Source organism: Hemicordylus capensis, chromosome 5 (genome assembly GCF_027244095.1).
Source record: "Hemicordylus capensis ecotype Gifberg chromosome 5, rHemCap1.1.pri, whole genome shotgun sequence".
Classification (NCBI taxonomy): Eukaryota; Metazoa; Chordata; class Lepidosauria; order Squamata; family Cordylidae; genus Hemicordylus; species Hemicordylus capensis.
The window spans coordinates 80,235,128-80,262,315 of record NC_069661.1 but is presented as its reverse complement, the minus strand read 5'-3'; the positions used below and the strand labels follow the sequence as shown (position 1 = coordinate 80,262,315).

General features: G+C 42.1%; 1 protein-coding gene across 7 annotated transcripts in view; it reads right to left on the bottom strand.

Annotated features, from left to right (window-relative positions):
* WDR17 (WD repeat domain 17) overlaps positions 1–23,032 on the bottom strand; it is a 115,362-nt gene extending 92,330 nt beyond the window's left edge. For 2 of the 7 annotated variants that reach the window (XM_053251746.1, XM_053251748.1), the window contains exon 1: positions 18,748–18,883. In XM_053251746.1, coding sequence (XP_053107721.1) covers positions 18,748–18,813 — 66 coding nt within the window. In that variant the 5' untranslated portion in view covers positions 18,814–18,883. Of the gene's footprint in view, positions 1–18,747; positions 18,885–20,703; positions 20,709–22,706; positions 22,875–22,896 lie in introns of those variants that run through there. The other 5 variants (XM_053251750.1, XM_053251752.1, XM_053251751.1 and 2 more) reach the window with 5 other exon arrangements.
* Positions 23,033–27,188: the final 4,156 nt, after the last annotated feature.

Here is a 27,188-nt window from a genome sequence, read left to right as displayed (position 1 = left end):
GAATGAACATTATCCAGCAACAAGAGCTGCCTGGAAATGAGCTCTGGAGAGCTGCCTGAAATTGTGTTGTTTTTTTTAGGGGGGTGAGGGGGGAGACCCCCTTACTAACTCCTGGTCCGGGAACCTGTGCATGAATAATGTACTGGTCCATGACTCCAAAAACATTGAGAAACACTGCACTAGATGGTAATGGTGTCTAGGCAATAAAACATAACCTATTATATAACTTGTGTAGATTCTTGAATATGCTGTAAACTACTGTAGTTAGAGTGATTTCTTGAATATGTTGTAAGTAGAGTGTATTCTCTAATATGTATGTAATTGGCTAGGTAATGAATAACTAAATTAACTAAGCATTCAGCTAACTAGGTAAACATATCTAAACCACTAACCAAGACTAACTCCTAATGAGGACAGAGGAAGAAAGAAGCAATGAGAGAAGATTAAGAGCAGTGACCAGGGCCCATGCATAATCAGTGTCAGAGAAGGAACCATAGAAAAAGTGGGGCAAGATGAACCCTCACCTCAACCCAGAAAACAAGAGACCATAACGACTGAAAAAAGCAACAGTGACAATGGCTAGGTGCAAAACAGTGTCAGAGAAGAAGAGACAATAACAAGGATTAAGTGAAAAGCAGAGTTCAGAGGCCAAGGAAATCTAGCAGGTTCCTAGTTAGGGAATAGGATTTCGCTATGGAGATGAAGCAGAGTCAGCCTATTAGAGATGGAGAAATAACGCAAAGGGAAAAGGTGGGGAGAAGTAGCCAAGGCTGATGAGCAATTTGTGTCAGAGAAGTGACAAAACAAATAAAGAGAGAGCTGAGGCTACAACCAAGACACAGGGAGCAGAAAAAGCAAGAAAAGCAGATAGACTGGCAGTGAGAGGTTACAGGAGGAGACAGACAAATTAGGGAAGATTGGGGAGAAATGGAACTGGTGTTGAGGACTACTGAGCTGTTCCAAGGTGAGACAATTGGGTAAAGACAGAAGCAAGGTCTGTGGAGATGGCTGTCACTGGGTGGCCAGGGGGCAACCAGCAAGGAAATGGGTGACTGGAACAAAGTTACAGGGGTTTAAACTGCTGGGATCAATTCTAGAGGAGTTCTGGTGACTAGATTTGCTTAAAATGGAGAAAGACACAAGATCGGAATCCTTACCAGGCGATTTGGTTGGAATCTACCTATGGCTAGGCAGTAAAAGCAAAGAAGCCCTCTAAACTGCCTCCTGGGGCAGTCTGGATTGAGAGTTCTCATGGAGACTCTTCTCTTGTCCTCGGGGAGGAGTCAGCTGTCTTCCCCAAGGGACAAGAGCTTTCCCCCTTATACTAGTCAATGTTTGTCTGATATAAAAGTTTTGCAGATGTATTCTATTTTGCTCAGTGAATGACAGACCACTAGAAATCCTGTACTGGAAATGTCCAAATATGGCTTCCAAGGACTAAGTCATGCAGTGTCTAGAAGGAGAGTCATCCATACAATGAACAGGTAAGTCCCTATGCAAAGGTTTAATACCGACATGGAGTACTCTGCTGTCTGGGCCATTGACCCAGATGGACAGAAACATCAAGTAGTACCCTTGCAGGCCCTGGGGGTGGGAAGTCTAGATCAGTCTGTTCTACAACAAGAATCTATGAACTACCCACCACTGGAAACCTTAAGTCAGTTGAATGCACACTTTCTTTGTTTCTGCTTTCAACAAGAGTAGTCCCTTAAGGGAATTCCCAAACTATGTGAACTTTGCTAAAGATCTGGCCCACTCACCCACCCCAATTCACCAGTGCTAGTACCTTTAAACTTCTAAAAATGATTCCTGTCCCCTTTGGGGCACAGATTGAAGAGGGAGCATAACAGCCATGGAAGTACTAAGTTCCACCAGGACATTTTGTCTTTATTTCCTCTTCCCTAGTTGTAAAGTCATTTTTAGCTTGCTTTCCTTAAAGAAAGAAAGCTTGCGATTATGCAGCATTCTTTGTCAGTGTATAACCTCCTATCAACTTTGCAATGCCTGAACTAAAATGAACCAAATTGAGTACAGTTGTAGGGACACACAGGGACACCTCAACAACATAGTTTGTGACATCATCCACCCCGATTCAAGATGGCATATGCATAAATGTTTGAGGCGCAAGTGGGCTAACTTGTTAACTACCTAACTAATTTGAACCTAGTTTGCTACAGCTGTAGGAATACACATGCCTCAGTGGCGTAGTTTGGAATGGTGTTTGTCTTCCCCAATGGTGGATGAGTGAACATTTGAGGCCCAAGTGAGCTAACTTGTGGACTGCCTGAACCAAATTTCAAGCAGGAGTAAGGACACATAGGGACAGCTCAACAGCCTAGTCTGTGATGATGTCATCCACCCTAATTCAAGATGGTGGATGTGAGAACATTTAAGGCTGAAATGGGCTAACTTGTGAGGATGGCAATTATCAATTAAGATTATAGTGAAAGCAAAGTAGGCAGATTAGTTCTTTATTTAACAGAATTTATTTAACTAAATTTAACAGAACAACTTGTAGCTGTTTGCTTCAACCAACCATTACCTCCAGGGTGGGGGACACAGGAGGAAAGCAAGATTTCCCATCCCAACATCTCTCTTTACAAAAGAGGTTGGTGCACACTTCTGTTCTGTTTTGCTTTTTGTTTGTTTGGATTCGTGTTGCGCCCCACTTTTCATCCTCCCTTGTTAAGTGTAAAAGCTTCCCAGCCAAATAAGTGGAAGGAAAAGGCTCTTCATAAGTTAGGCCTAAGTTGTTGTTGTTGTTGTTGTTGTGTGTGCCTCCCCTCTCTCCCTCCCGCAAAACCTGTGCTTGTCAGCCCCTTGCAGGAGATGAACCCAGAAGGAGAAGAAAAGAGAAAAAGGAGGAAGGAGAAGATTCATGGAAGTGACTGCCTTACTGGCAAGACCCTCTGTCCCCAGCATCATGGGACAGTGAATTGCTATACTATCCCAAGTCTGGCGAGACTCTGCAGCCCTCCCCAGAGTCTTGAGGTCCCATCAGCCAGATCAGGTGAAGGTCAATGTCTGCCCTGCAATGGGGCCCACTCTATCCCTTTCTTAGATCTAAGCCACCCACATTTTTCTTTTAAGCCTCTTTCTCTTGCCTGCCTAGGAACTTACAATTAGGACTCTAAGCTAAAATGCCTCATTGTAGTTAGTTAAATGTATTTTTATAGTAATATTGCTCCAACCACATGATTCTCTCTTCTGTATCCACCACCACATTAAATGTCTTCTTTATATTTTGAAACTATAACCTTTTCTCAATGCAGTCATTTGAGGCCAAATGTTTGCACAAATTAAAACTGATGGAACTGACCCCCTTTTAGAGCCAATTTCCCCACAAAGCCTGAACATTGGTGTGCTGACCAAACACCCCAGGGCAGTTCCATTAACAGTAGCATCAACTGGCCAGTGATCTCTCTAGGCTTCTTGTACAGACCTTCCTTGGCCATCGCTTGCTACTCCAGCCCAAATGCCAATTGGAAGAACATCACAGACTACAGAGGCTAGAAGATCAGATCCAGTGCACAGTTTGGTTTCCCTACACACCCAACTTCCAGGAGTGGAGCCTGAAGTAAGAACCATTTTTGCTAAACCATGCTGCCTATGGTAACCTGCCATGACAGCATTCCCTAGGACTAGACATTTTCTTCATGCTGCATTACCATTGTAGCAGCTGCTCCTTTGACTAAGGACACCCCAGCAGAGTGGATTTGATTTAAATCAAACTGATTTAAATCACGATTTAAATCACTAGCAGGGTGGATAAAAATAAAAAAAATCCGATTTAAATCAAAAAAATCTGATTTAAATTTAAAAAAAATGGATTTTTTTTAATTTAAATTGGATTTTTTTGATTTTTATCCACCCTGCTAGTATCCACCCTGCACCCCAGTCATGGCACCTCTTCTGGTTGGGTTCCTCCAAGCGATAACAGTACCATGAGAACCCTCTTGTCACTCTAGTAGAGTCCCAAGAGAGATTGTGGTCCCGAGACCTAAGGAACGGGACTGGACTCCTTTTGTATTTGAACACTGACTCTGATCCGCTGAGATGCCTTACATTGGACATTCCTTTTAAACAGAAGGCCTGCATGCCAGTCAGGCCCAACCTGAGCTTTTAATAATTTTCAGACTGACTACTTTAACCATGGACACAGGTAAAATAGGGATGTGGGCAAAGAAAAATAACTAAGGGACAGGTAAGTGATTCTGCCTGCTGAGAATTCTGAAGCCAAAGTTGGGAGGGACAAGTCCTGGCAATTTCTAGTGAATAGCGTCTTGGATCTGAACATAGGTACCCAAGAAGGGGAGTCTGAGCATTCACTTGCCTTTCACAGGTACCTTTTCCCTCTGCCCCCTTTCTCTCACCCCACCAAAGCAGGGAGCAAAGCTTGGAATAAAAAATACTAACAAGTTAGTCCATTGATCTCACCAGAGCTTACTTCTGAGTAAGCACATTTAGGATTCAGGACCAGCAGAGATCCTAGGCAAGAATGTGGGCTCTCTTTTCCCCTGCTCCCCAGCAGTGTTCCCTCTAACAGGGTTTCACAGATGTGGTTGACTACAACTCCCAGAATCCCCAGCTGCAATGGCTTTTGCTTGAGGATTATGGAAGTTGTAGTCCACAACATCTGGAAATCCCTGTTAGAGGGAACACTGCTTCCCAGACCTTCAGCTTAGAACATGGCTGGGCAAACTTGGCTCTCCAGCTGTTGTTGAACTACAAGTCCCAGCATCCCCAGCCATAATAAATTTATTGTGACTAGTAGTTTAACAGCAGCTAGAGGGCCAGGTTTGCCCAGCCCTGACTTAAAATAAGTTGGGGGGGGGGAGCAGATTCAATTTATTTCTCCGGGGCTTACTTCTGAGAAAATATGTATAGGATTGGGACCAAGGATCTCATGCTAGGAAGTTCCAAAGCAGTACAGCAAGGAAACCCTAAAAACCATTCCTACCCAGCGCCAAGGAACTATCATTCTGGTGTAGACTGTTCTTGAACTTGGAGGTTTTACATCAGAGCCTAACTGCCACTGGACTATACTTAGGAAATGAAGACTCCATATTCATAGGCAGTTTGGCTGCAGTGTAGCATCTCTATGATTGAGGAAGATCTACATCAGAATAGTAGTTTGGTGGGGCTGGGTGGGAATTGTCCCTGGGATTTCCTTACTGTACTTCTTTATGGCTTTCTGGGAGCATTTCGCGGAGCATTTCGAGAAAGGGGTTGCTGGGCTAGAGTTTTGCTCCTTGCATTTTGATAACTGAGCCTGCAATTCTGTATGCACACTTACATGGGAGTAAGCTCCATTAAACTCATTGGGACTTGCTTCCAGGTAATGATGCAACAGCATGGCTTCTGCAAGGGCAAGTCTTGCCTAACCAACCTTTTGGAGTTCTTTGAGAGTGTCAACAGGCATGTGGATAAAGGTGATCTGGTTGAGAAAGGAGACTTGGACTTCCAAAAAGCTTCTGACCAGGGTGGATTTGATTTAAATCAAACTGATTTAATTCACGATTTAAATCACCAGTCAGTAAGGCTTGATTTAAATCATAGTTTTCTACATAAAGACTAATTCTTGCTGGTATAACTTTAATATGCAAGTAGATGAAGATTTTTAGAATAACAACTTTTCATATTAGTTTTTTTATCCCCAGTTTAATAGGTTAATCATTCATATTTGGACAACTTTTCTGTTGTACTTAGGAAGGAGAAAAATAATCATTACCTTAATAATAACAATTTAAATAGATTTATTCAACTGAAGCAATAACATTACAGCATATGTTATTTGCTTAAACAAACATCCATGTTTGTTAACTAATTTGGCTAAACAAAATATATATATTTTAAGAAACTTAGACTGTCAGCCCAGCCTACACATGAAAAACTTAAATACTGTCCTCTGTAGCTCACTCGTCATCTTCATCTTCTTTGTTCATAATCTGGAAAAGAAAAACAAGCTTTCCCGCTTTATCGGGTCCCAAACGATTTCTCAATTTAGAATGAATGAGTCCAAAGGAAGAGAATATTTTTTCAACGCCTGCAGAAGAAGCTACTGCTGTTAAAAGTGAAATCATTACTTGAAAAGTCTCTAAATCCAAGTGCTTAAGTGACTTCCACCAGTTCACTGGTGTGACTTTCTTTAAAATATCTTCAGCAAACATATATTTCTTGAATGGTTCCCCCTTAGCTTTGAAGTTTATTATAGTTGGCATTACAGATGGATGATTGCTGGATACCCATGTCATAGCTAACTCCTCTTCCTCAGCACTTAAGTTTTGACCCTGGTACTGGATATTGACAATATTTGCCAAAAAAATGAGCTGGAGACAGTACTTGTCCCATTCGTTTTTTTAATGCTTGTAATTTAATTCTGTCCATGTGTAGTTCTGTTTTTAAGTGTTCACTCAGTTCCTTCCAAATTTCAACAGCATCAGCAATAAAACAGCTATTTTTCTGTATTTTGTTTAAAGATTCAGAGATGGGTTTCGGGATGCTCAGCATATGTTCAACATTTCTCTTAAGCCCAATGTTGAGGATTTTGGCCGTGACAGTGCCATCTATTTTATCTCGATTTTGTTCACAAACTGTCATCAGAATAGGCCAGTTCTTGATATACTGCTCAAAACAGTCCACCACAGAGTTCCATCTAACATCTTGTGGGAGCGTTAGCTTGGTTCCACCCATCCTTTTCAGAGCTGCTGCAGCAAAGTGATTGTTACGGAAGTATTTAGCAATTTCAACAACATTAGTCTTTATTTCTGGAACACTTAAGTCTTTGGCTAAGAGGTGCAGCAAATGAGCACTGCAACCATATGTTATTAGCTTTGTATTCCCTTCCTGCTCTTCTAAATTTCTTCTCATCTTGGATACATTTGCAGCATTGTCTGTGACCAAACTGCGTACTAGACATTTGAATTTTTGTTCACATATTATAGCTTTTACTGCCACTTCTTGTAAGTATTCTGCTGTGTGTGCATTTCCTGACGTATCAATTGTTTGTGCAAGGAAGACTTTCCCTTCTTCTGTTGTTATACAAGCACATACAATAGGATCATTGTGGACATTACTCCACCCATCAATACTTAGGTTAACAATTCTACCCTCCAGAGCTGTTGCACATTGCTCCATTTCTCTGTCATACACTTTATCCAGCAGTTTCCCTGCAACATCTGCTCTGCTGGGTGGACTGTATCCTGGTCTCAGTGACTGAACCATATTAATGAAATGTGGGTTCTCAGTCAGACGGAAAGAAGAGTTCGTTGCATAAACAAACTGGGCAATTTTTTCATCAATTAACTCTTTTTCTAATCTGCTAGTTTTTATCACAAACTTATCTATGGTGGTTCCAGGAGGGAAGGATTTTTTCTTTCTTTTAGGTGATAGTGATATGTGGCCATGGGTGTCTGATGATGATGCTAATGAAGCACTATCCTGGATGGATAACTCTGAAACTGTAGAACAGGAGGATGGTGATCTTGAAGGTGGATAGTTTCCAGAATCCATGAATTCCCCTAAACAAAAAAGTCAATGCTGTTATTTTATTGTTTATACAATTTCTGCTTATTGTACACAGCACTGCCCCAAAAGGAATATTTGCTTTTCTTCATAACTGTACCAAATGACAGTAACATGCAGTAATAATAAGAAATATAATTTTGCTCAAACATGACAGTTCAAGGCAGTCTTTAGAAATACTATATGATTCAATAAAAATGTTTACCAACCTGAAGATCCTGCCTGTTCAAATGTGTTTCTTTGGTCATCTTCATCACAGCACTTCTCATGATGTTGCCTCATTCGGGCCACCAGGCCTTGCATTTCTTTGTTGCAGTGTTTGCATTTTGCACGCATGCCTGCCTTACTGATAGGTAAAGGAACTTCATTAAAATATTGCCAAACTGGGTCTCTTTTACGGCCTGCTGCCATTATAGGTTTTTTCCTCCAAGGAAAGAATGTGATAAACCTCAGGTCATATACACGAAAAGATCCAAAGACTTGTCTGTCTGTAGCTATGCAGTATTGTGCTCAGAAAGTTTCACTTTCATTTTGTACTGCTTGTCTGCTTGTCCCTCCCTCCTCACACTTAGTTTCACTTTCTTCTTGTGCAGATCTATTCCACTCCAAACAATCAGAAAAATATTGTTTCTATTCTATTTCACTGAACTTCTTGAAACTTAGCACTGAAGGGGTTGATTCAGTATTCATAGGTTTGTAGAACAATAGGATTAAGGTCTTTTTCTCAACTCTGTTCATGTCATAACATTTTTGCTGTGAAGAAGAGGCATGTGATCTCTGCTGAGTCAAATTCAGTTTTGAGAACTGCAAAAGTAAACCAAGCATCTGTGATAATATCTTGTAGGCAGAGAAACTGCCCAATAATCTTACAAAAACCTCTGGAAGAGCATGACATTGTGAATGGATTAATGGAATTTATTTACCAAAAAATTTAAACATATACAGCCTTATTCTACATAATTAAAAAACTAATCTTTATTTCATGATGGAATAACCTTTGGATGGTAATATATTTTCCTCAAAAAGCATTTTATTTTAAAAAAATCCGATTTAAATAAAAAAAATGATTTTTTTGATTTTTTTAAAAAAATCGTTGATTTTTATCCACCCTGCTTCTGACAAAGTTCCCTCTTGAGTAAACTTAGAAGTCATGTGATAGGGGACAAGGTCATGTGTGGACTGTTAACTGGACAAAGGACAGAAAACAGAGGGTAGAGATAAATGGACAGTTTTCACAATGGAAAGGAGTAATAAGTGGGGTCCCTCAAGGATCTGTACTTGGACCAGTGCTCTTTAACTTGTTCATAAGTGATCTAAAAATTGGGGTAAGCAGCACAGAGGCAAATTTGCAAATGACACTAAACTATTTTATATATCTATTTATCAAACTTCTATACCGCCCAAACTTTCATCTCTGCGTGGTTAACATAAAACACATATAAAAAGTTAAAACAATTCAACAATTTAAAACCAACCATAAAATTAAAACAGACAATTTTAAAAAGCTAGGAAAGCTTGGGTGAAAAGATGGGTTTTCAGATGTTTTTAAAAAATTGTCAGAGATGGGGAAGATCGTATCTTAGTAGGGAGCGCATTCCACAATCTCGGGGCAGTAACCGAGAAGGCCCGTCTCTGTGTAGCCACCAGACGAGTTGGCGGTAACTGGAGACGGAACTCCTCAGATGACCTCAATGGGCGGTGGGGCTCATAGTGAAGAAGACACTCTCTTAAATACCCAGGGCCTAAGCTGTTCAGGGCTCTATAAGTTATAACTACCACTTTGTATTTTGCCCAGAAAAATCCAAATCAGATTGTGAGGAGAATCAAAAGAATCTCTGCAAACAAAATCATAAAACAGGTTATTAAAATTAATTCCAGTTAAAAGTCTGAGAAAACAAATGTGTCTTGAAGATCTTCCTGAAAACAAACAGAGAAGGAGATGCTCTTATTTCAGCAGGGAGCATATTCCAAATTCGTGGGGCAGCTGCTGAGAAAGCCCAGTCCCAAGTCACCACCAAACGAACTGGTGACAACCATAACCGGACCCCTCCAGAAGATCTTAATAGGTAACAGGGTTCATGACAAAAAAGGTGCGCTCTTAAATGCCCTGGCCCCAAGCTGTTAAGGGCTTTATAGCATTTTACCCAGAAACTTTTCGGCAGCCAGTGCAGTTTTTAAAATCAGTGTTATGTGGTCCCTTTGGATTGTCCCAGAGACCAGTCTGGCTGCCACATTCTGTACCAATTGCAGTTTCTGGACTACATACAAAGTAAGCCCCATGTAGAGTGCATTACAGTAGTCAAGCCTGGAGGTTACCATCATACTGTATGTACCACTGTTTTAAGGTCATTTATGGACCTTAAAACAGTGGACATAGAAATGGATGTTGCTTATGTTTCAGCTGAATTTATGTTTCAGCTGAAACAATAAAAATGCTAATATTTATTTATAATGCCCTTATACAAATCTATGTATAGGCCACATTTAGAGTACTGTGTGCAGTTCAGGCCACCGTTTCTTAAGGAGGGCGTTGTAGAACTGGAAAAGGTGCAGAAGAGGGCAACCAAGATGATCAGGGGCCGTGATCACCTTCCTTATGAGGCAAGGCTACAGCATCTGGGGCTTTTTAGTTTGGAAAAGAGGCGACTATGGGGAGACATGACAGAGGTGTATAAAATTATGGATGGAGAGTGGACAGAGAGAAACTGCACCATAGTTTGATAGGCACTATATTTGCACAGTTTGGCATTTTATCTGAAAGTGGCCAATAAGTCATGTATTTTCTACTGGGGACTTCCTACAGACTCCAGGACTAGCAAGGACCACAGGCATTAAGGAGATGCTATCCCTTATCTCAGCGGGATCATCTATCTGCGTGATCTTGTACATTTATTTTACATCATCCAACTACAAGTCTATTAGCAATCATCCCTTGCTTCTGGAAAGCCTGATTCTATGCATATTCACTCAGTCTCAATTTCTTCAATGGCACCTTCAGATAGTGTACTTAAGACTGCAGACTTGGCCTTCAAGAAAGAACTCCCACTCATTGTTCCATATGTACAAAGTGAACCGAACAGGAATCTGTCTCTTGTCTGTAAGCACAATTCTGCAGCACAAAAGCAATGTGGGCTGAAAGTTGGCTGCCTGACCAAAAGTTTTTGGATTGTATTCCTAGGTTGTATAAAAGTCCTCTTCAGTGAGGAAAGGGGTCCCTTTTTCAACTCAGGCCTCCGTTTTTGACAGATGAGGTCAGCCTCAGAAGTCTAGAGGAGGGGGTTGTTCAGTCACCCTAGTCATCCTTCTGGCTTGCTGCTGCTGGCCAGATCCCTCTCCAAGAGAACTCCAGCCCCCTTTCCCAAGAGCAGCCCCTTATCATCGGCTGCTTCAGGTTTAAATGATTCAGTACATTGCTGACAGGGTTCCAATTCCTGTTGGAGATGAACTTCCAGTGCATCGACCTTTTGCACCAACTGTCCTAATGACCACTAGGGGCATTGGGAGTAGAGACAGTGAGTAAGGGTCTCCCTATCTGTCCCTACTCTATGACCCCTGAACTGACTCTGCAGCACTTCCTGTGCTGAGTCACAATCCTTCCTTTCCTCCTAGAGAGCAGATGGAAACATCTCTCTCTCTCTCCTTACCTATCCACTATGTAGTCCTTTAGATTAGAGATAGGTCTTTCCTGTCTAAGTGTATTTAACCAATAAGTGTTTAGTCACACAAGGATCTCCATGTGTTTTCTCTAAATAGCTGCAATATCCAAACCATCCTCTGCTACCTACTCTGTAACTGGAGTGTGTGCTCATTCCTTAGTGCTCTGCTGTTTTACCTATTGTGGGTAAAAATCAACAACCTCTAACAATTCTGCTTCAAGCCTCGCCCCTTGCCAAGTCTTCTCTCTGGCTTCCTGGTTTCCTCAACGCTGTGGCCCCACCAGCGTTGCATCACGCAGCTCTTGCTGCCATGCTCGTCCCACTATGTATACCCCAAAAGACTTGGATCTGCTCCACCGGCACCCTCGTTGGGGGAGGGAGGAAGCCCTAGATCAGGGCTGCTCAACTTCGGCCCTCTTGCAGATGTTGGCCTACAACTCTCATAATCCCTGGATATTGGTCACTATGACTGGGGATTATGGGAGTTGTAGTCCAAAAACAGGTGGGAGGCAGAGTTGAGCAGGCCTGCCCTAGTGGATGCCCCTCTAGATACCACGGGGCCATGCAGGCGACCACGGTGCCCCAACACAGACTAATGTACTTTAATTTTTATAGGTAGGTAATTTTTATCACATTTATACAATAAGCACACTTGTTCAGGAAATATTAATTTCAAAATGGAGAACTAGATATAAAATTAGTCTTCTTCCTCTTGTGATTAAAAATCAACCATGCTAGCAGTAGAGTGAGGGTGAGTGATGGGCTCCAATCCTACTCATGGACACTCAAAGCCTCTTTGCTACTTATGACTAGTAATAATCCTCTTCAGGTCATGATAAAGACAATATCCTCTACTTTCTTTCCCTTTACCATCTATCCACACTTCTTTAGCAAACAGTACTAACCTAAAAACATTTACCCAATATGAAATAATGGCACCGTTAGAGTGCAGCTGCCCTGCAAACTTTCCAAGGATGACAGAAACAGAGTAGTATGTAGGAAAATAACTTGTAAACAAACAAGTCAAAAAGAAACTTATGCATATAGTACCACAAGTTTGCAAAAGATTCCTAGTTCTGATTCCAACATATTGATGGAGTGTTAGACTCTCTCTCCCTCCTCCAAATGCAAAAATGAAACCGATAGTAACTTGTGCAGACATAATTCTGCCTGAGTTGTGGAGATAACTGTCTAGCATGCTTAAGGTCATGCTAGATGTGACAGGATACATCTGTGTATTTGAAAACAAACTGGTCCCAACTGGACAGAAAGAGTGGTAGAGGTCTGATATTAACAGCAAAGGAGGCATATGGGTGGAGTGCAGAACCCTCTCTGCCCACCTAAGCTTACCTTCCTATAGATTATTTTTCTAGCACTTCTCTTCTCAGCCAAGCAGAAAGTAGCTGGGGAGAAGGCTGCAGGGAATTAAAGCACTGTTCATAAGTGCCCTGCCAATCCTGGGATTGCAGTGCCACTTAAGACAATCAAACTTCCCACTAGTTTTAATAGTTCTATTTTTATACCCAAGGCATGCAGTGATGACTCACTTTTGAAGGTTCACTTGTAGAGGGTTGCTGTTAAATCAGAGATAAGAATCCAGAAGATGAATTGTTGAAAGATGACTGCTGGATGAAAGAATCTGTGGCTTTGCTAACCATGGGACAGTTCGGGGAACACTCATCTTGCTCTTGCTAAGTCTGGAACACTAACTAGGAACTCTGGAGTGGCTGAAATAGAGGAAGTTCTCCAGGTGAATTCCTGTTTACACAACCAGGAATTCCTCAGTAATTCAATGATGTATTGACCAAAGCTCTAGGTAACTACACAGGCTATAGCTAAACCACACAGCAATAGTGCGTAGTATTCAAGAAGGCTAATACACAAGTCTCTAGCCTGCATGCATTCTAAACCCATGATGCCCTTGTGGCAGAATAACGAGGGTTCAGAAGCTGACATCCAGGTATCGTTTTGCTCCTAAAAATCACTCTTCCCCACCCTCCAAGGAAGGAGCCAGCAACCTTCCTCAGCAGGTTCCTTCCTATTACTTATAGATCTCAAACTCTGACTTAATCAGATCTACCTTCATGGACATGAAGTCGGAGATGGTTGTTTCAGATGTTCTGGAAAAGACAAACCTTTATTCTCCCTCATTTTTTATCACATCCACTTAAATCTATGTCCTATTTTCCCAACATGGCTAGTCTGTACATTGTCAACTAAGGACTCAAACTGGTGGGCCATGCAAGGCAAAAAGAGTAGAAACCTCCTGTGCCATCAACTTTGCCAACCACATGCATTTATATTCCTAAGTACATTTAATTTGTGATTGGATAACTGTGAATTACTGTTTTATAAAAATGTTACACATATATTGACGGTTAAATTGTAATTTTAATTTAGACTGTGGTCTTATGTTTACAGTCTTTAATGTTAAAAAAATTCCAGCCATGCACATATGCATACTAATGCCATAATACTTTGCCTCATCTGTTTGATCAATCTCATTTTGACCATCTTAAAGGGTGCCTCCAGTTAACTGGACAATAGCATTAAATACTCCTAAAAATGCAAGTGTCATCTGTTACCAGCTGAGCTTATTCTGCCCATTCCCAGAAGCCTCCCTGGTTGCAACTGTATCCCCAGGCTTCAAGATTGCACTTTTGCTATGCTCAGGAGCTTCACCGCAAGGCAAGCTCCCAGTTTATGGGGACAAGTCACTCAGTTGGCAGTGGACTGGTCGCCCCTAGATTTGGGTTGCAAGTAATACAAGTTACAAAGGGGATTAGCTATATAACCCTTCTCCCTACGTGGGGACCTGGCTAAGCAGACTCCAGAACTAGCTATTGAGAGATATCTGGCATCTGAGGTCATTTTGGACTTAAGATGAACTCCCTTCATCCTTTTGCAAGAGAGATGACAACTGTTGCAAATGAAGCAATTAGGCCAGGGAGAGAAAGCAAATAAAGGGCTGCAGCAGCCCCCATCACAAGAGGAGTGAGTCAGTTATGTAACTTTGAAAAGATGCACATTGAAACTTTTGATAGAACTATAGGGAAGCCCTTCCCAGCACAGGATATTCTTGGACGCACCTGCACACTCCAATTGTCCACACAATCAGCCTTGAATACAATCGGCGGTTCACACACCTTTCCACCCAGGAAGGACAATCAGACACAATGCATTCCAAAAAAAGCCTGTCTGGACTCCCCTATTCAGCAGAGCATGACAACAGCAAAGTGCCCCCAAGGCACATTTTGGGATATAAGTATCATGACTCAGTGTACTTCCTCAACTGCTTGGAGGCACTGGCAGAATGCAGCAGTATTGCACCACCTGGCCACAGCCATCCCAGCCTCCAAAGGCACGCTCTCCATCAACCAAGCTGGGTCCGGGATGGGAAGCCAGCTGAGGCCTGACATTGTGGTCCATGATGAGGAACAGAAGAAAATCATCATGCTTCATGTCACCATCCCATATGTAAAACAGAAAGCAGCTATGGCAGAGGCCAGAGAGAAGATGCACCAGAAGTATGTCCCACTGGCATAGTTACTCAGGGAACGGGGCTATGACGTCTCTGTTCATGCCCTACTGGTCGGGGCCCAGGGAGGGGGGGCTGGAACCCTGGCAAAGAGCCAGTACTGATAGCTTGCAGTGTGCGTAAGCGCTATGCCAAAGTCATGCGAAACCGAAGGCATCCAATTCCATCCAGAGGTCCCAAAACCCCTGCTAACTTGGCAAAGAGGCACCTTTTTAATGTGGTGATTCTCTTTATTTAGCAGGGGGAGAGTAACTGGCCCTATCCACCCCAGCACAGTACTTCCAGGGACTGTTGCTGGTGTCTATCTGATGTTTCTTTTTAGATTGTGAGCCCTTTGGGGACAGGGTTCCATCTTATTTATTTGTGATTTCTCTGCATAAACCGCCCTGAACCATTTTTGGAAGGGCGGTATAGAAATCAAACAGATAGATAGATAGATAGATAGATAGATAGATAGATAGATAGATAGAGCACATCTCGGGACACTGCCAGTACCAAGAGCCGGCTCACCCCCGTAACAGCTGAGTGGGGGAGCCAAACCAGCCCGCTCCCCTAACCCCAGAGGGGAGGGGCCACTAAGCACACAAAGGAACAGCTTACCCTCCTAAACCCAGGAGAGGAGCCACCTACAGCTTGCCTTGCTATGCCCACAGGGGGCAAGCCTCCACACCCCACGGAGATGCAGATCACCTTCCTAAAACCCAGAGGAGGGGAGTCACCTATGGCTTGCCCTGCTTTGCCCACAGGGGGCAAGCCTATTCTGGAAGGAAGGAGCTCCACCAGAGCTGCAGATAAGCCCAGTGAGGTTTTTCTCCTGCAGGAGGATGCCAGACTGCCTAGAACCTGCCCTCCCCCCCAGAGGACCCAACAGACAACGCACCACCTCCCACCCACAAGATGAGACTGGGTTCCACCGCTCCCCTGGTTGGACTCTACCCAGGACTCTGTCCAGGTTCACATACACATGGAACCGAAGGAGGACTTACATACATTGGTGATGCCTTGCAGCTCCTGACTAATTCAGATGGACACTTGTTTTCTTATAGCTCTTTTGGCCTGCATGTATGTATGTATGTATGTATGTATGTAACTTTCCACTTCGGGAACGTGGTCTGAAGCGTATCAGCATGCTAAACTAACCATGCCACCACAACTGCCAACAACGCTAGGAACACCAGCTGAAAGCACCCCTGGAGGATCCCTTGGACCTGGAGAAGAACCTCTGCCATTGAAGCCCCATGCTCAGAGGCTGCAGTTGGTACAAGACCACTGGCATGGCCCTGCTGGCCATATGCAAGGTGAGGCCGGGATCTGACCCACCCTTGGACCTTTTGGGCATTCCTCTCACGGAACTCTACCCAAATCCACAGGAACTTGTGTAGTGGTATTTTCTCGCTGCTGTTGCAATCGTGTCTTCTGTTGTACGTGTCCGTGCTTTATCGGGAAATTTTATTTACTGCTGCAGTGCTTCTGTAAATCATATGCTAAACATTCTCTAATAAAAGTCAATACACTTGGGACTCCACTGCAACAAGAACTCCAGCAGACCACCTTCGTGTGCCTCTCTCTATTGAGGCCACCTGAGCTTAAATCACTACTTGGATTGGTCTGTATACCAATCCAGCCAGCTTACCTAGCAGGAGCAGAAAGCTGAGTCCACTGAGAAGCCTTTCTCGTGGGCATCCCTCCACACTAATTCATTAAACTGTCATGGTTTCCACTTTGCCTCCCCGGCTCCAGCTGCCTGAATCAGATCTTCATGAGGACAGGGTATAGCCTCTTGCCCAGTGTTCTGTCTAAGGCGTGCACAAATGTCTGCACTCACAAGTTTTTTAATGTCCACTCAGTTAAATTTTAGATCCCGCTCAGGTTGGATCAGGAAGGCCCCATTCTGAAGTGTGCACAAACTGCCTTGATACTCCCACCCAGAACAAAACTCGTTCCACACACAGATGAAATAATTTAGAGAACACTGCTCTTGCCCGGCTCCTTCAGGCTGCATCTATCCCTCTCTCTGATTTCTGAAACCTTACCCACCCCCCATCTTAAAGTAACCCTCTAGCCCTTAAAGTAACCCTCTAGCTGAGAATTTACACATGATTTGGAACTTTAAGCTAAACACGCCTTACAACAGTCTGTTTTTAAATATACTTGTATGCTAGGACTACCTAGTAGCTTAGTCTTATTGCTTTAATTTGTTTTTACTACAATAAACTCATTTTGTTAATTAAAACCTCTCTCTCAAGCTGATTGTCTTGAGTTCAGGCGCTTGCAGAAATTAGAACTGCTTGGAACCATCTCCCCTTTTGAGCTAAATTCCCCACATTCACCTGAACTGGGAGTTCTGACCAATCATCCCTGAGACAGTTCTATCAACAGATCTTAGAACAATCTTTGAAGAGCTGCTGCCAGTCAGTATAGATAATCCAGATGGACCAATGGTATGACAATGTAAGGAAAAAGTTGTTCTAGTAAGAATTAATCTGCCTACTTTCCTTTCACTATCCCTACAACTGGACTAAATTTGGTCCAAATTGGTTATACAGTTTTTAGCACACTTGGCACGCAAATATTCAAGGGTCTGCCAGTGTTCATGTGTGTCTCTTGAACTGGGGTGGATGACATCACCACAAACTATGCATTTGAAGTGTCCCTACAACTGTACCAAGTTTGATCCAAATCTGTTCCCACTTGCATCTCAAACATTCACTGCCATCTTGAATCAGAGTGGATGACATCATTACAAACTATGTCCTTGAAACATCTCTATGTGTCCTTCACCTGTAGCAAATTTGGTTCAAATTGGTTAGGTGGTTCACAAGTTAGCCCAATTGCACCTAAATGTTCACATGTCCACCATCCTGAACCGGGGTGGATGACATCACAAGGTACGTCACTCAGGTATCCCTACAGCTGTACCCAATTTGGTTCATACTGGTCCTGGCATTGTGAAGTTGATACACACACACACACACACACACACACACACACACACACACAATATGCCGGGTGATCTCATAAGCCTTCAGGAAAGTAGGCTAAAAAGGTGAGGGATGGTGTAACCAATTTTTGCTACAAAAAGTCCCAACATTTCAGGACCAGTTTTCCCTCCAATGCCATCTCTATTGTCTATTTGCTCCTGGTTCAGTATTAGGCAGCTTCCCATATTCCTAAGAGGCATTCCTACCTGTCTAATGCAGGAGAAACTGACTTCTGAATAAACTTGCTTAGGATTGTACCCCGAATAACTGCATTCTGTTTGTGTTATTTTATACCTTTCAATCATCCCTGCAGTTCTCCCTGGAATTCTTTGCAAAACTTGCTAGAAATTCTCTTGCAATTTATTCCTGACCTTTTATCCCTTTCTGCTAGTGAAGAAAATTGCACTGGTACAAGTTGCATTTTAGGCACAAAAGAGGGAGTATTTCATGCATTACATGAACATACATTTGTCTGTGTACCAATGTAGACTCCCCCTCTATCCTCAATATCAGACTGACCATACCTTTTAAGGTAACACTATTGTACCTCCTAGTTACCAGAAACATTAAAATTGTCCAATATATCACCCTCAGACATATAAAGATCGACATAGCAACCCAATTTTTTATTGTAAAACACTATTAAAATCTACACCATCCTTCAACACTCACCCCCGAAGAAAATTCCATGTTGTTGGTAAACTGGCTTTGTATCTATTTAACAATAATTACTTCACTAACCTTCAGAGCTACTACATTAATTTTTACTAATTCAATAACACTGACATTTTGAAAGCATATTAGATATGCAATTACAGAGAAGGGTCATTGCCAACGGATAGCTTGCCTTTAGTATATTCTATTGCAATTACAAAAACATATTATTAATTCAAGCTTCCTCTCTCAAATAAATACTTCTGATCCACCCACAGCATTGCAGTGTAAGCTACAGATGGTATCAGAAGCCATCACACAATAAATGACAGAAGAAAGATGCAGTGAGATAATATAAAAAGCAGGGTTTTTTTTAATAAGAGAAGCATCTTACTTGTTGTTGTCCTTCATACCAATCATCTTCATCAAACCAATATGAAATACAAGTCATCCAAGCCATAATACATTTAATTTTTTTTTAATCTGTGAAGTCGATGAAGTGAACCCAGTGAAATGAAGGTTAACCCAGCACCTGAATACTACGGCAATATGGATGCTGTGTTGAAATGTACTGAGACTAAACAAGCTGCACAGAGATGCCCCATGTTCCATAAAAGAACAACTCTGTAACAGCAAACCTTAAGGTCAGGAATATTTCGTAGGAGACCTTAAAATAAAATAAAAAGGAACTAGAGAGTACAAATAAGCTAACTGTGGGATTCAAATTTGAAAAATGGAAACCAAAGTATGAGCATACAAAGCCATTATTATATTTCATACATGATGAATGTTTCAGACGATATTCGGCAGTACTTGAAGCCCAATCCTATACCTGTTTACTCAGGAAGCCTCAAGTTCAATGAAAATTATTCCCAAGTGCTCCTAAGATTGGAGACTAAATGCTAATAGAGTGGTCGTTTAATGGGAACAACTCCCAATGAACTTGATGGTATGGACTTATGAGGACCGCACCCAGGATCAGGCTGAGAATTTCAAAAGTAGCTCATTTATCTTCTTTACATCGTGACAGCCCTAAACTAATTATGTAAGTAACTAATAGGGAAGAAAATCTCTGTCAGTTAAACAGGATTTACTTTCTTGTAAGACTGCAGAACAACTAAATTAATAGGGTTTTCTTCTGAGCAAACATGATTAGAATTAGGTTATAAGTGTATTTAGTACTGTAGCCTGAGAGTCACTGACTGACAGACATCCTAACAAACCATGGTGTTACATAGGGTGTGCGGGCATGTAGCAGCAGCCCTCCCACTAAACTCTCCCTGTCCTCCTGCATTCACACTGTTACGCAAGAGGGCTAGGAACCCGGAGTGCTCCCCATGCACCTAAGATCAGAAACATATGCCAGAGTATCAGCAACATGTTTCTGATCCAACAGAACTTTTGGTGCATGGGGAACTCTTCGAACTCTTAACCAGCAGTGCAAGTGCAGGGTAGGGGGAGTTGTGCATGGGGTGCTACACTATGCCTGCAAACACATGCAACTTACAGCCAACTTACAACACATTCTTCGTTAATCAGGATGTCAGCCAACATATTTTAAGGCAGACTGATCTTCCTACAACTTTGAATCTGAATTGTCATTTCCAATAAACTTGCCAAACCAGAGCTGTAAAACTAAGCAAAGCTTTTCACAAGTCTTCAGGTCCTCAACTACCAAAATAAGCACAGAAGCTAGTTAAGATGTGGAGCACAGCCAAAACCTAAGCCAATACAACATGAAGATGCTTGCTTAATTAATCAGTCTTTAATATTTAAAGAAATCCTAACAATAGGCACCAAGAAACTCAAGCCACCTTGGAAACTGGAACCAGTTCCTTATTCATAACCCCACCAAGACAATGGAAGAACTGCAGGTATTCAAGCCAGCTAGCAGAAATGGCTACAGCTAGACAAAATCACAATGTGAAATTCGCCAGAAGAAATTCTCAAGGCGGCAGGGAATCATCATATGATCATGGGGAGTGAGCTATTCCCAGTATGCAACTCCACAATCTGCTTGATTACAGTTCCTAGTTTATGAGACCCTTCTTCGAATAAGCTTCTAAGCTGTTCCTTAAGCTTGCTGGGCTACTCTGCTGTCTTTCCTTCCTCTCAGCTCATCTTTTCCCTCATATCTTGTGGATTCTCTCCTAAGCCTTGGACTTCACTTTCCCATTCAAAGCCCTCTTTAACCATCATGAGCTGGGGGGTAGTAGGCATCAAGAACCCAAAGTTGAGCTATATAATTTTTGTCACAGCTTAAAGGAAGATGGCAAGGTGTGTGGGGGGAAGGGGACTCTTAAGAAGCATAAGTGTGCCTGAGGAAGTACCCTTCAACTTAACAAATCTGCAGGCTCTTTCTAAAAATTACACTCCCTTTCATGTGTTTTAAAAGTGGAAGTGTTCCATACAAGGAATCAGATGTTGGCTACAAAGATACATCTTTGTAATGTTCCCAGCCCTAGCAATATAGGGACTCTCAGCAATACATGGGACATTTTAGCAGAGTTTTTCTACCACCTGACAATTCAGACCTGCAAATGCCATCCAGTAATTTAAAATATGTTTTTCCTCCAGCCAGGTCCCAAATCTAGAAAAAACCCAACAGGAAAAAAAATTGATCTGGAAGGCAGCATTTGCTGGGGAGACTAGCAGGCATGCGGGGAGGGGGGGCACAACCCCAGACTGCTGCACCTTCTGCAAAAATGTCTCCCAACTGCATCTCAGTGTGAAGGGGCAGACATACTGTACCTTTGCTGTTATAATGACATACCCTTTGCTGCTATAATGCCTTGCTCCACCCTAAAGCTATAATCCTAATACATACACTTACTTGAAAGCAAGTGTCAAACTCAGAGCAGGACACAGAAATGCCACAAGCTGAACCAACTGCAGTTTGGCTCAACTATTTGGGATATTTCTCTCTCAACCAGTGTGCATATACAGGTATCTGCACACCTGCCAACATGTCTCTATTTTCCCCTTCACCTGAATTGGAAAATACAGATGTGTTGGCAGGTATGCATCTACCATTTGGGGATATGGAAATAATCTATGGAATTCTCTGCTACAGGATGTGATGATGGCCACTAGTTTGGATGGCTTTAAAAGGCACTTAAACAAATTCATGGAAGGCAGGTCTACCAATGGCTATTAGTCTGATGACTATAGAACACCTCCAGCCTCAGAGGCACAATACCTCTGAATACCAGTTGCAAGAGAGCAACAGCAGGAGAAAGGGCATGCCCTCACCTCTTGCTTGTGGGCTTCTTGGAAGCATCTAGTGGGCCACTGTTGGAAACAAGATATGGCCTTGGGCATAATCCAGGAGGCCTGCTCTTATGACAGGCCTCTGAACATCTGAGAGCAACTGTAGTCCACAAATTTCATGCCACAAACCTGTCAATCATTAAAGGCAACACAAAACACTTGGTTGTTTTTGATTTGAATAGCTGCAGTGCAAACCTACTCATGTTTGGAAGTATACCAGGTTCAATCTGACTTACTACCTCTGAAATCTCTGAAATATGGAACTTACTTATGAATAGGCACACACAGACTAGACTGTAAGTAAACAAAATTGTCAATCACATTTTAATATTTTTAGTACTTAAAGCTCCACAACTTTTATTGATCAGCATGCTTCTAAATTGAAGCATACTGCAGTTTCTTTACAGAGAAACAAGGTACAATACGCTCAGCTAATAACTATTTTACAGGAAATTAAGTCAGAGATCTTGTCATTCATTTAACAGATTCAGTATTTAAACAAAATCAAACCCAAAAAGTAAAACCCACAGTTAACCCCACACCCAAGATATTATTGGTTCTTAATATAGTTCATTTTTTAAATGTAATTCTAGTATTTTTCAAGGAAAAGAGAGAGAGGCACACATGTTGTACACCACACAGAGCCTCTGGATGGGGTAGTTAATGAACATAATTAATAAATAAATAAAATCCTATTCATTGCAATGCTATAGTAATGGCTTAAAATCTGGAATTAGTGTCACCATAGTGTCAAAGCCTCTGATGACACACAAATCCCAGAAGCCCTTGTTATGAACTTCTGTACTAGCCATGCTTATTTTTCAATGATGTCGGAGACAACGAAAACAAACAGCATACTGTATAATCCAACCTTGGTTCCAAGCCTACAAATCTATATAGGATGGGCTTCTCCCCCGCCCCCAGAAATTCACATTGGACGTTTCAGATGTCAAACAATATTTTACAGGTTGTGATCAAACACGTTTTCTTTCAGATTTCCAACGTCCCATTTCCAATAGACACATAGCTATCTCTTCCTTAAACATAGATAACCTGGAATAAGCGATAAAAGAGAAAAAGCACCGTATGTAGGTGAGTAGCAGTGCACAGACAGCGCTAGAGCGCCCACCTTTCCTTCCGACCACCTGTCGCCGTTATCTATTGTCTGTTCCTCCTCTTCGCTGCTCTCCTCCCAGCCAGCAGCAGCGCGGTTCCTCTGCCTCCTTTCCGCGCTGCCTTAACGCAACTTGAGAACGGTTAAAGCGGGACTCACCCAGGCTCTTTCGATCTCCTGCTTGCTTGCTTGCTCGCTCCTTCCCTCCAGTGGCAGTGCAGACCAGCTGAGCGCTTGAGCCGCCTTCCCGCGCTGCTGTGCTAACGCGAGGGGGCCCGGGGGCTAGGTGAAGAAAGAGTATGGAAATACTCAGATGAGAACCCGGATGTATCGCGAGAGTGAGCCAACCACGTGCGCATGGCTGATTATAACCAGTCCTAGTTAGACCTTGCTTTTCGTTGATGTTGGTGGTGTTCGTGTTTATGTTTGGATACTAAAAGCATCTTCTCAGAGGGAGTAAGCCGGAGTCTTGTCATTCTGGGATCTCTTTCCACTATTTAGGCTATTAAAAATAGCTCATCAAAGGAAACAAACAAGGCTGTGAATCTAAGACCTCTTTACACCCCTTTAGAAAGGGGATTGAAAATAAACCGGCTAATATTATAATGCCCTTATACAAAACTATGGTGCGATCACACTTGGAGTACTGCGTACAATTCTGGTCACCACATCTTAAAAAGGACATTGTTGAACTGGAAAAGGTGCAGAAGAGGGCAACCAAGATGGTCAGGGGTCTAGAGCACCTTTCTTATGAGGCAAGACTACAACACCTGGGGCTTTTTAATTTAGAAAAAAGACGACTGTGAGGAGACCTGATATAAAATCATAAAGTCTATAAAATCATGCATGGTTTGGAGAAATTGGAGAGAAAGAAATTCTTTTCCCTCTCACACAACAGTAGAACCAGGGGTCACTCCATGAAATTGATTGCCAGGAGGTCTAGGACCAACAAACGGAAGTACTTTTTCACACAACGCATGATCCACTTGTGGAACTCTCTGCCACAGAACGTGGTGACAGCCAACAACCTGGATGGCTTTAAGAGGGGGGTGGATAACTTCATGGAGGAGAGGTCCATCAATGGCTACTATTCGGAGGGCTGTGGGCCACCTCCAGTCTCAAAGGCAGGATGGCTCTGAGAACCAGTTGCAGGGGAGTAATGGCAGGAGAGAGGGTACGCCCTCTACTCCTGCCTGTGGCTTCCAGCAGCATCTGGTGGGCCACTGTGAGAAACAGGATACTGGACTAGATGGGTCTTGGGCAGGGCTGTTCTTATGTTCTTACATACACTTCCTTCATTTTTTGGCTAGCAATCCTTCAAAGGAAACAAATGTGTGCTAGGGTCTTTGAATCTGGAACTTGTTTGCTGTGGGGAACGGCTACCAAATAGTTCAAAGGGAGTCTGTGAATTTGGAACCTCTGCTTTCTGGTGGTCTACAAAAGCGGTTTCATCAAAGGGAACACATTTTGATAAGAGTTTTCTTTAGAAGGCGTCTCATTCTGCAGATTGCAGAAAAGGTCAGGCAGAGACCCTTTTTGTTGTATTAACATGTCCCTCTAGTCTCCAAATTGGGTTTTTTTTTTTTTAATTAAGAATAATGTTTGTATCAGCAAAGTTGTCTGTTGAAGGTTGACTTTTGTCCTGGTATATGTCTGGAAATATTTCATATGTCAATTAAAATGCCCATGATGAGGGTTCACGGACAAGCTTATAAGCAATGTCCATATATCCCTATGTGTGCAGGGAACCAGGGGCGTAACTACCATTAGGCAAGGGGAGACAGTTGTCTTGGGGACCCACTGCCTCAAGGGGCCCCCCAGAGGCATGTCACATGACTCCCCACCCACCCGTGTTGCACCCCCTGGATCTTTTAAGTACCTAGAAACATCTCTGTAAGGGAGAGAGAAAGAGTGATAGGATTTTCCATGCAAAAAACTGGTATTAGCAGGTTTGTTCTGAATTTCTTCTAAAAATTAAAAAAAATAAATCTTTCCCTGAGTGTATTTTAGTGTAAAAAGTAGTTAATTCAGCAAATTTAAGGGGGGGGGAGAAAAGGAAAAGGAATGAGAGCAGATAGGAGAAGGAGGATAGGTCGTATGAGGTGGGCGCAAGGCTATGTGTGGCTCACCAGAGGTGCATCAGAATCTAATCTGGCCCACCAAATTTTAGTTTGACAGCCCCTGGCATAGTACATTTGCAAGAGAGAGAAAATCCAAGCCCCAATATTTATATGGGGGTGGGATCTTTTATGAGGGAGATTCTTGTTGCACCCCCTGTAATTTCCTGCTGGATCTGTCCCTGTGAACTAGATATTCACCATATTCATAATGGGGATATGATGGTGAGTGCACTATATATTGTGAAGTGTGTTTGTGTGTGTATATCAGAGGGGGGCCATTTTAAAATCTTGTCTCTGGGCCCACTCCAACCTTGCTATGCCCCTGCAGGGAACACATCCTTAATATACCTACCAATTTCTATTTCCATTTTATGGAAGGCATATTTGAAATCATGTTCAACAAAATCTTTGAAATAATACTCATAATTCCTTGCATTAGCCCTCAATTTTAAATTTACCATGGACCTAGCAATTTTCAAATAATATTCCACTTTTATAATATCAACTGTCACAGCAGCTGATTACACAGATTTTGTAAAATGGAAGAAGCATAGCTTACTTAAAAACATAGAGGATAAGCAGTCCTTTAAGCTCTGTAAAGTTGCTAATGAGAATAAATTGACCTTTATCAACACCTGAAATGACATACCTCCCAAATGATTATCCAGGCTGAAGGTATTTGAGGTATTCCTATGTGTCTTTACAACTGTACCAAATGTTCAAATTGGTTAGGCAGTTCACAGGTTAGCCCGCTTGCACCTCAAACGCATCCATCATCTTGAATGGGGTGAATGACATAATCACAAACTATATCACTGAGGTGTCCCTGTGTGTCCCTACAAGTATTCCAAATTTGGTGCAATGCAAATCAGTCCAGGCATTGCAAAGTTGACAAGGACACACACACACAGAGAGAAAACACTGGGTGGTCTCATAAGCTTACTTTCCTTAAGGAAAGTTTCCTTACTTTCCTTAAGGAAAGTAGGCTAAAAATGTTTGCCAATTATTTTTAAACCCATTCAACTCATTCAATTTACCATCTCTAAATTTGACTGTGGTGGTTATTTTGCACATAATCAGAACACCACCAAAATTTCCTTTGTCATTCTCCTAGAATGGGCCTAATTACTAGATTTACAATATTTAGTTAATAAGATTCTAGTTGCCATTAGGCAATTAATCATTAACTTTCTATTAGCTTTCCATACACAACCTCTCAGGTCACTACAAAGCAGGGTCTGTGGCTTTATGTCTATAGGTCTTCCATCATAACTTATTCATCCTATACCACCCGAGACCAGAATTATTTTTCCTTTGGGGCAATTTGCAAAACATCTGCTTTTGATCTATTGTGTCTCCAGCATTGTCCTGAGGCTGATTTAATTTTTGCTGGAGTAAGTACCATTGTAATTACAAATTAATGCAGTTTTCCTATATTGGCATATTTGATTATATTACAGCTCCAAATTGGCACATAAGTTTCCACTGCTCTGAGGACAGATATTCCCCCAGCTCCCTTTCCCATAGCCTATATATCATTTGTTCTTTCCCCCTGCTGTATTGTCTATATATTTTTCAGCACTCCTTTGCACACAATTCCTGACCTTAACAATATGTCTACATGTTTGCAGTTCATATAGGTTATCTGCACCATCTTATTTACCAAATTATGCATCTGTACATATTAGTATAATTTAATATTTTGTCTTAATATATTGCAGTCCACAAATCATCCAAACTTTTTAACTCATGCAGTCAGCTCTTTCCTATTTGGAGAATTCTGAAACGCTTTTTGCTACCTAAAAAGCTTCATTATAGGAAAGAGGCTATATTCATCCATTCTGGCATTAGATCTGACTTATTTTCTATGTACTTCCTTATTATCATAGGGCTTTTAATACATCTTTTTCTTTCTGCATAGTCCAGCATTATCCATTCTCACAATAGGATTTCTATTCCAGTTTGTTCACTTCCCAAGCAGATTCAAAACCATGGCCAGATTCAGATTACATATGAAACTGGAGGTCCGTTTTCCTCCAGTTTCTCTACCCAAACGTCTGAACCCGAGGAACTGCAGTTAAGAGGGAAAATGGAACAGCGGTTTTCCTCCCCTAACTCCAATGGTTACCTTCAGTTTCTAGTGAGTTACATGACAGGTAACTGCATTTCCGCGACACCTTCATTACATGCAATCTTGGGATTTGAGTTGCCCTTTCCTTTACCTTTCCTCAAACCAGAATTGAGAGAGAAAGCTTCTCCCTTGCTCCAACTCCTGTTGGCTGCACTGACTGTTCTTCAGGAAAGAAGGAAGCCCACACAACCAGCTCATCC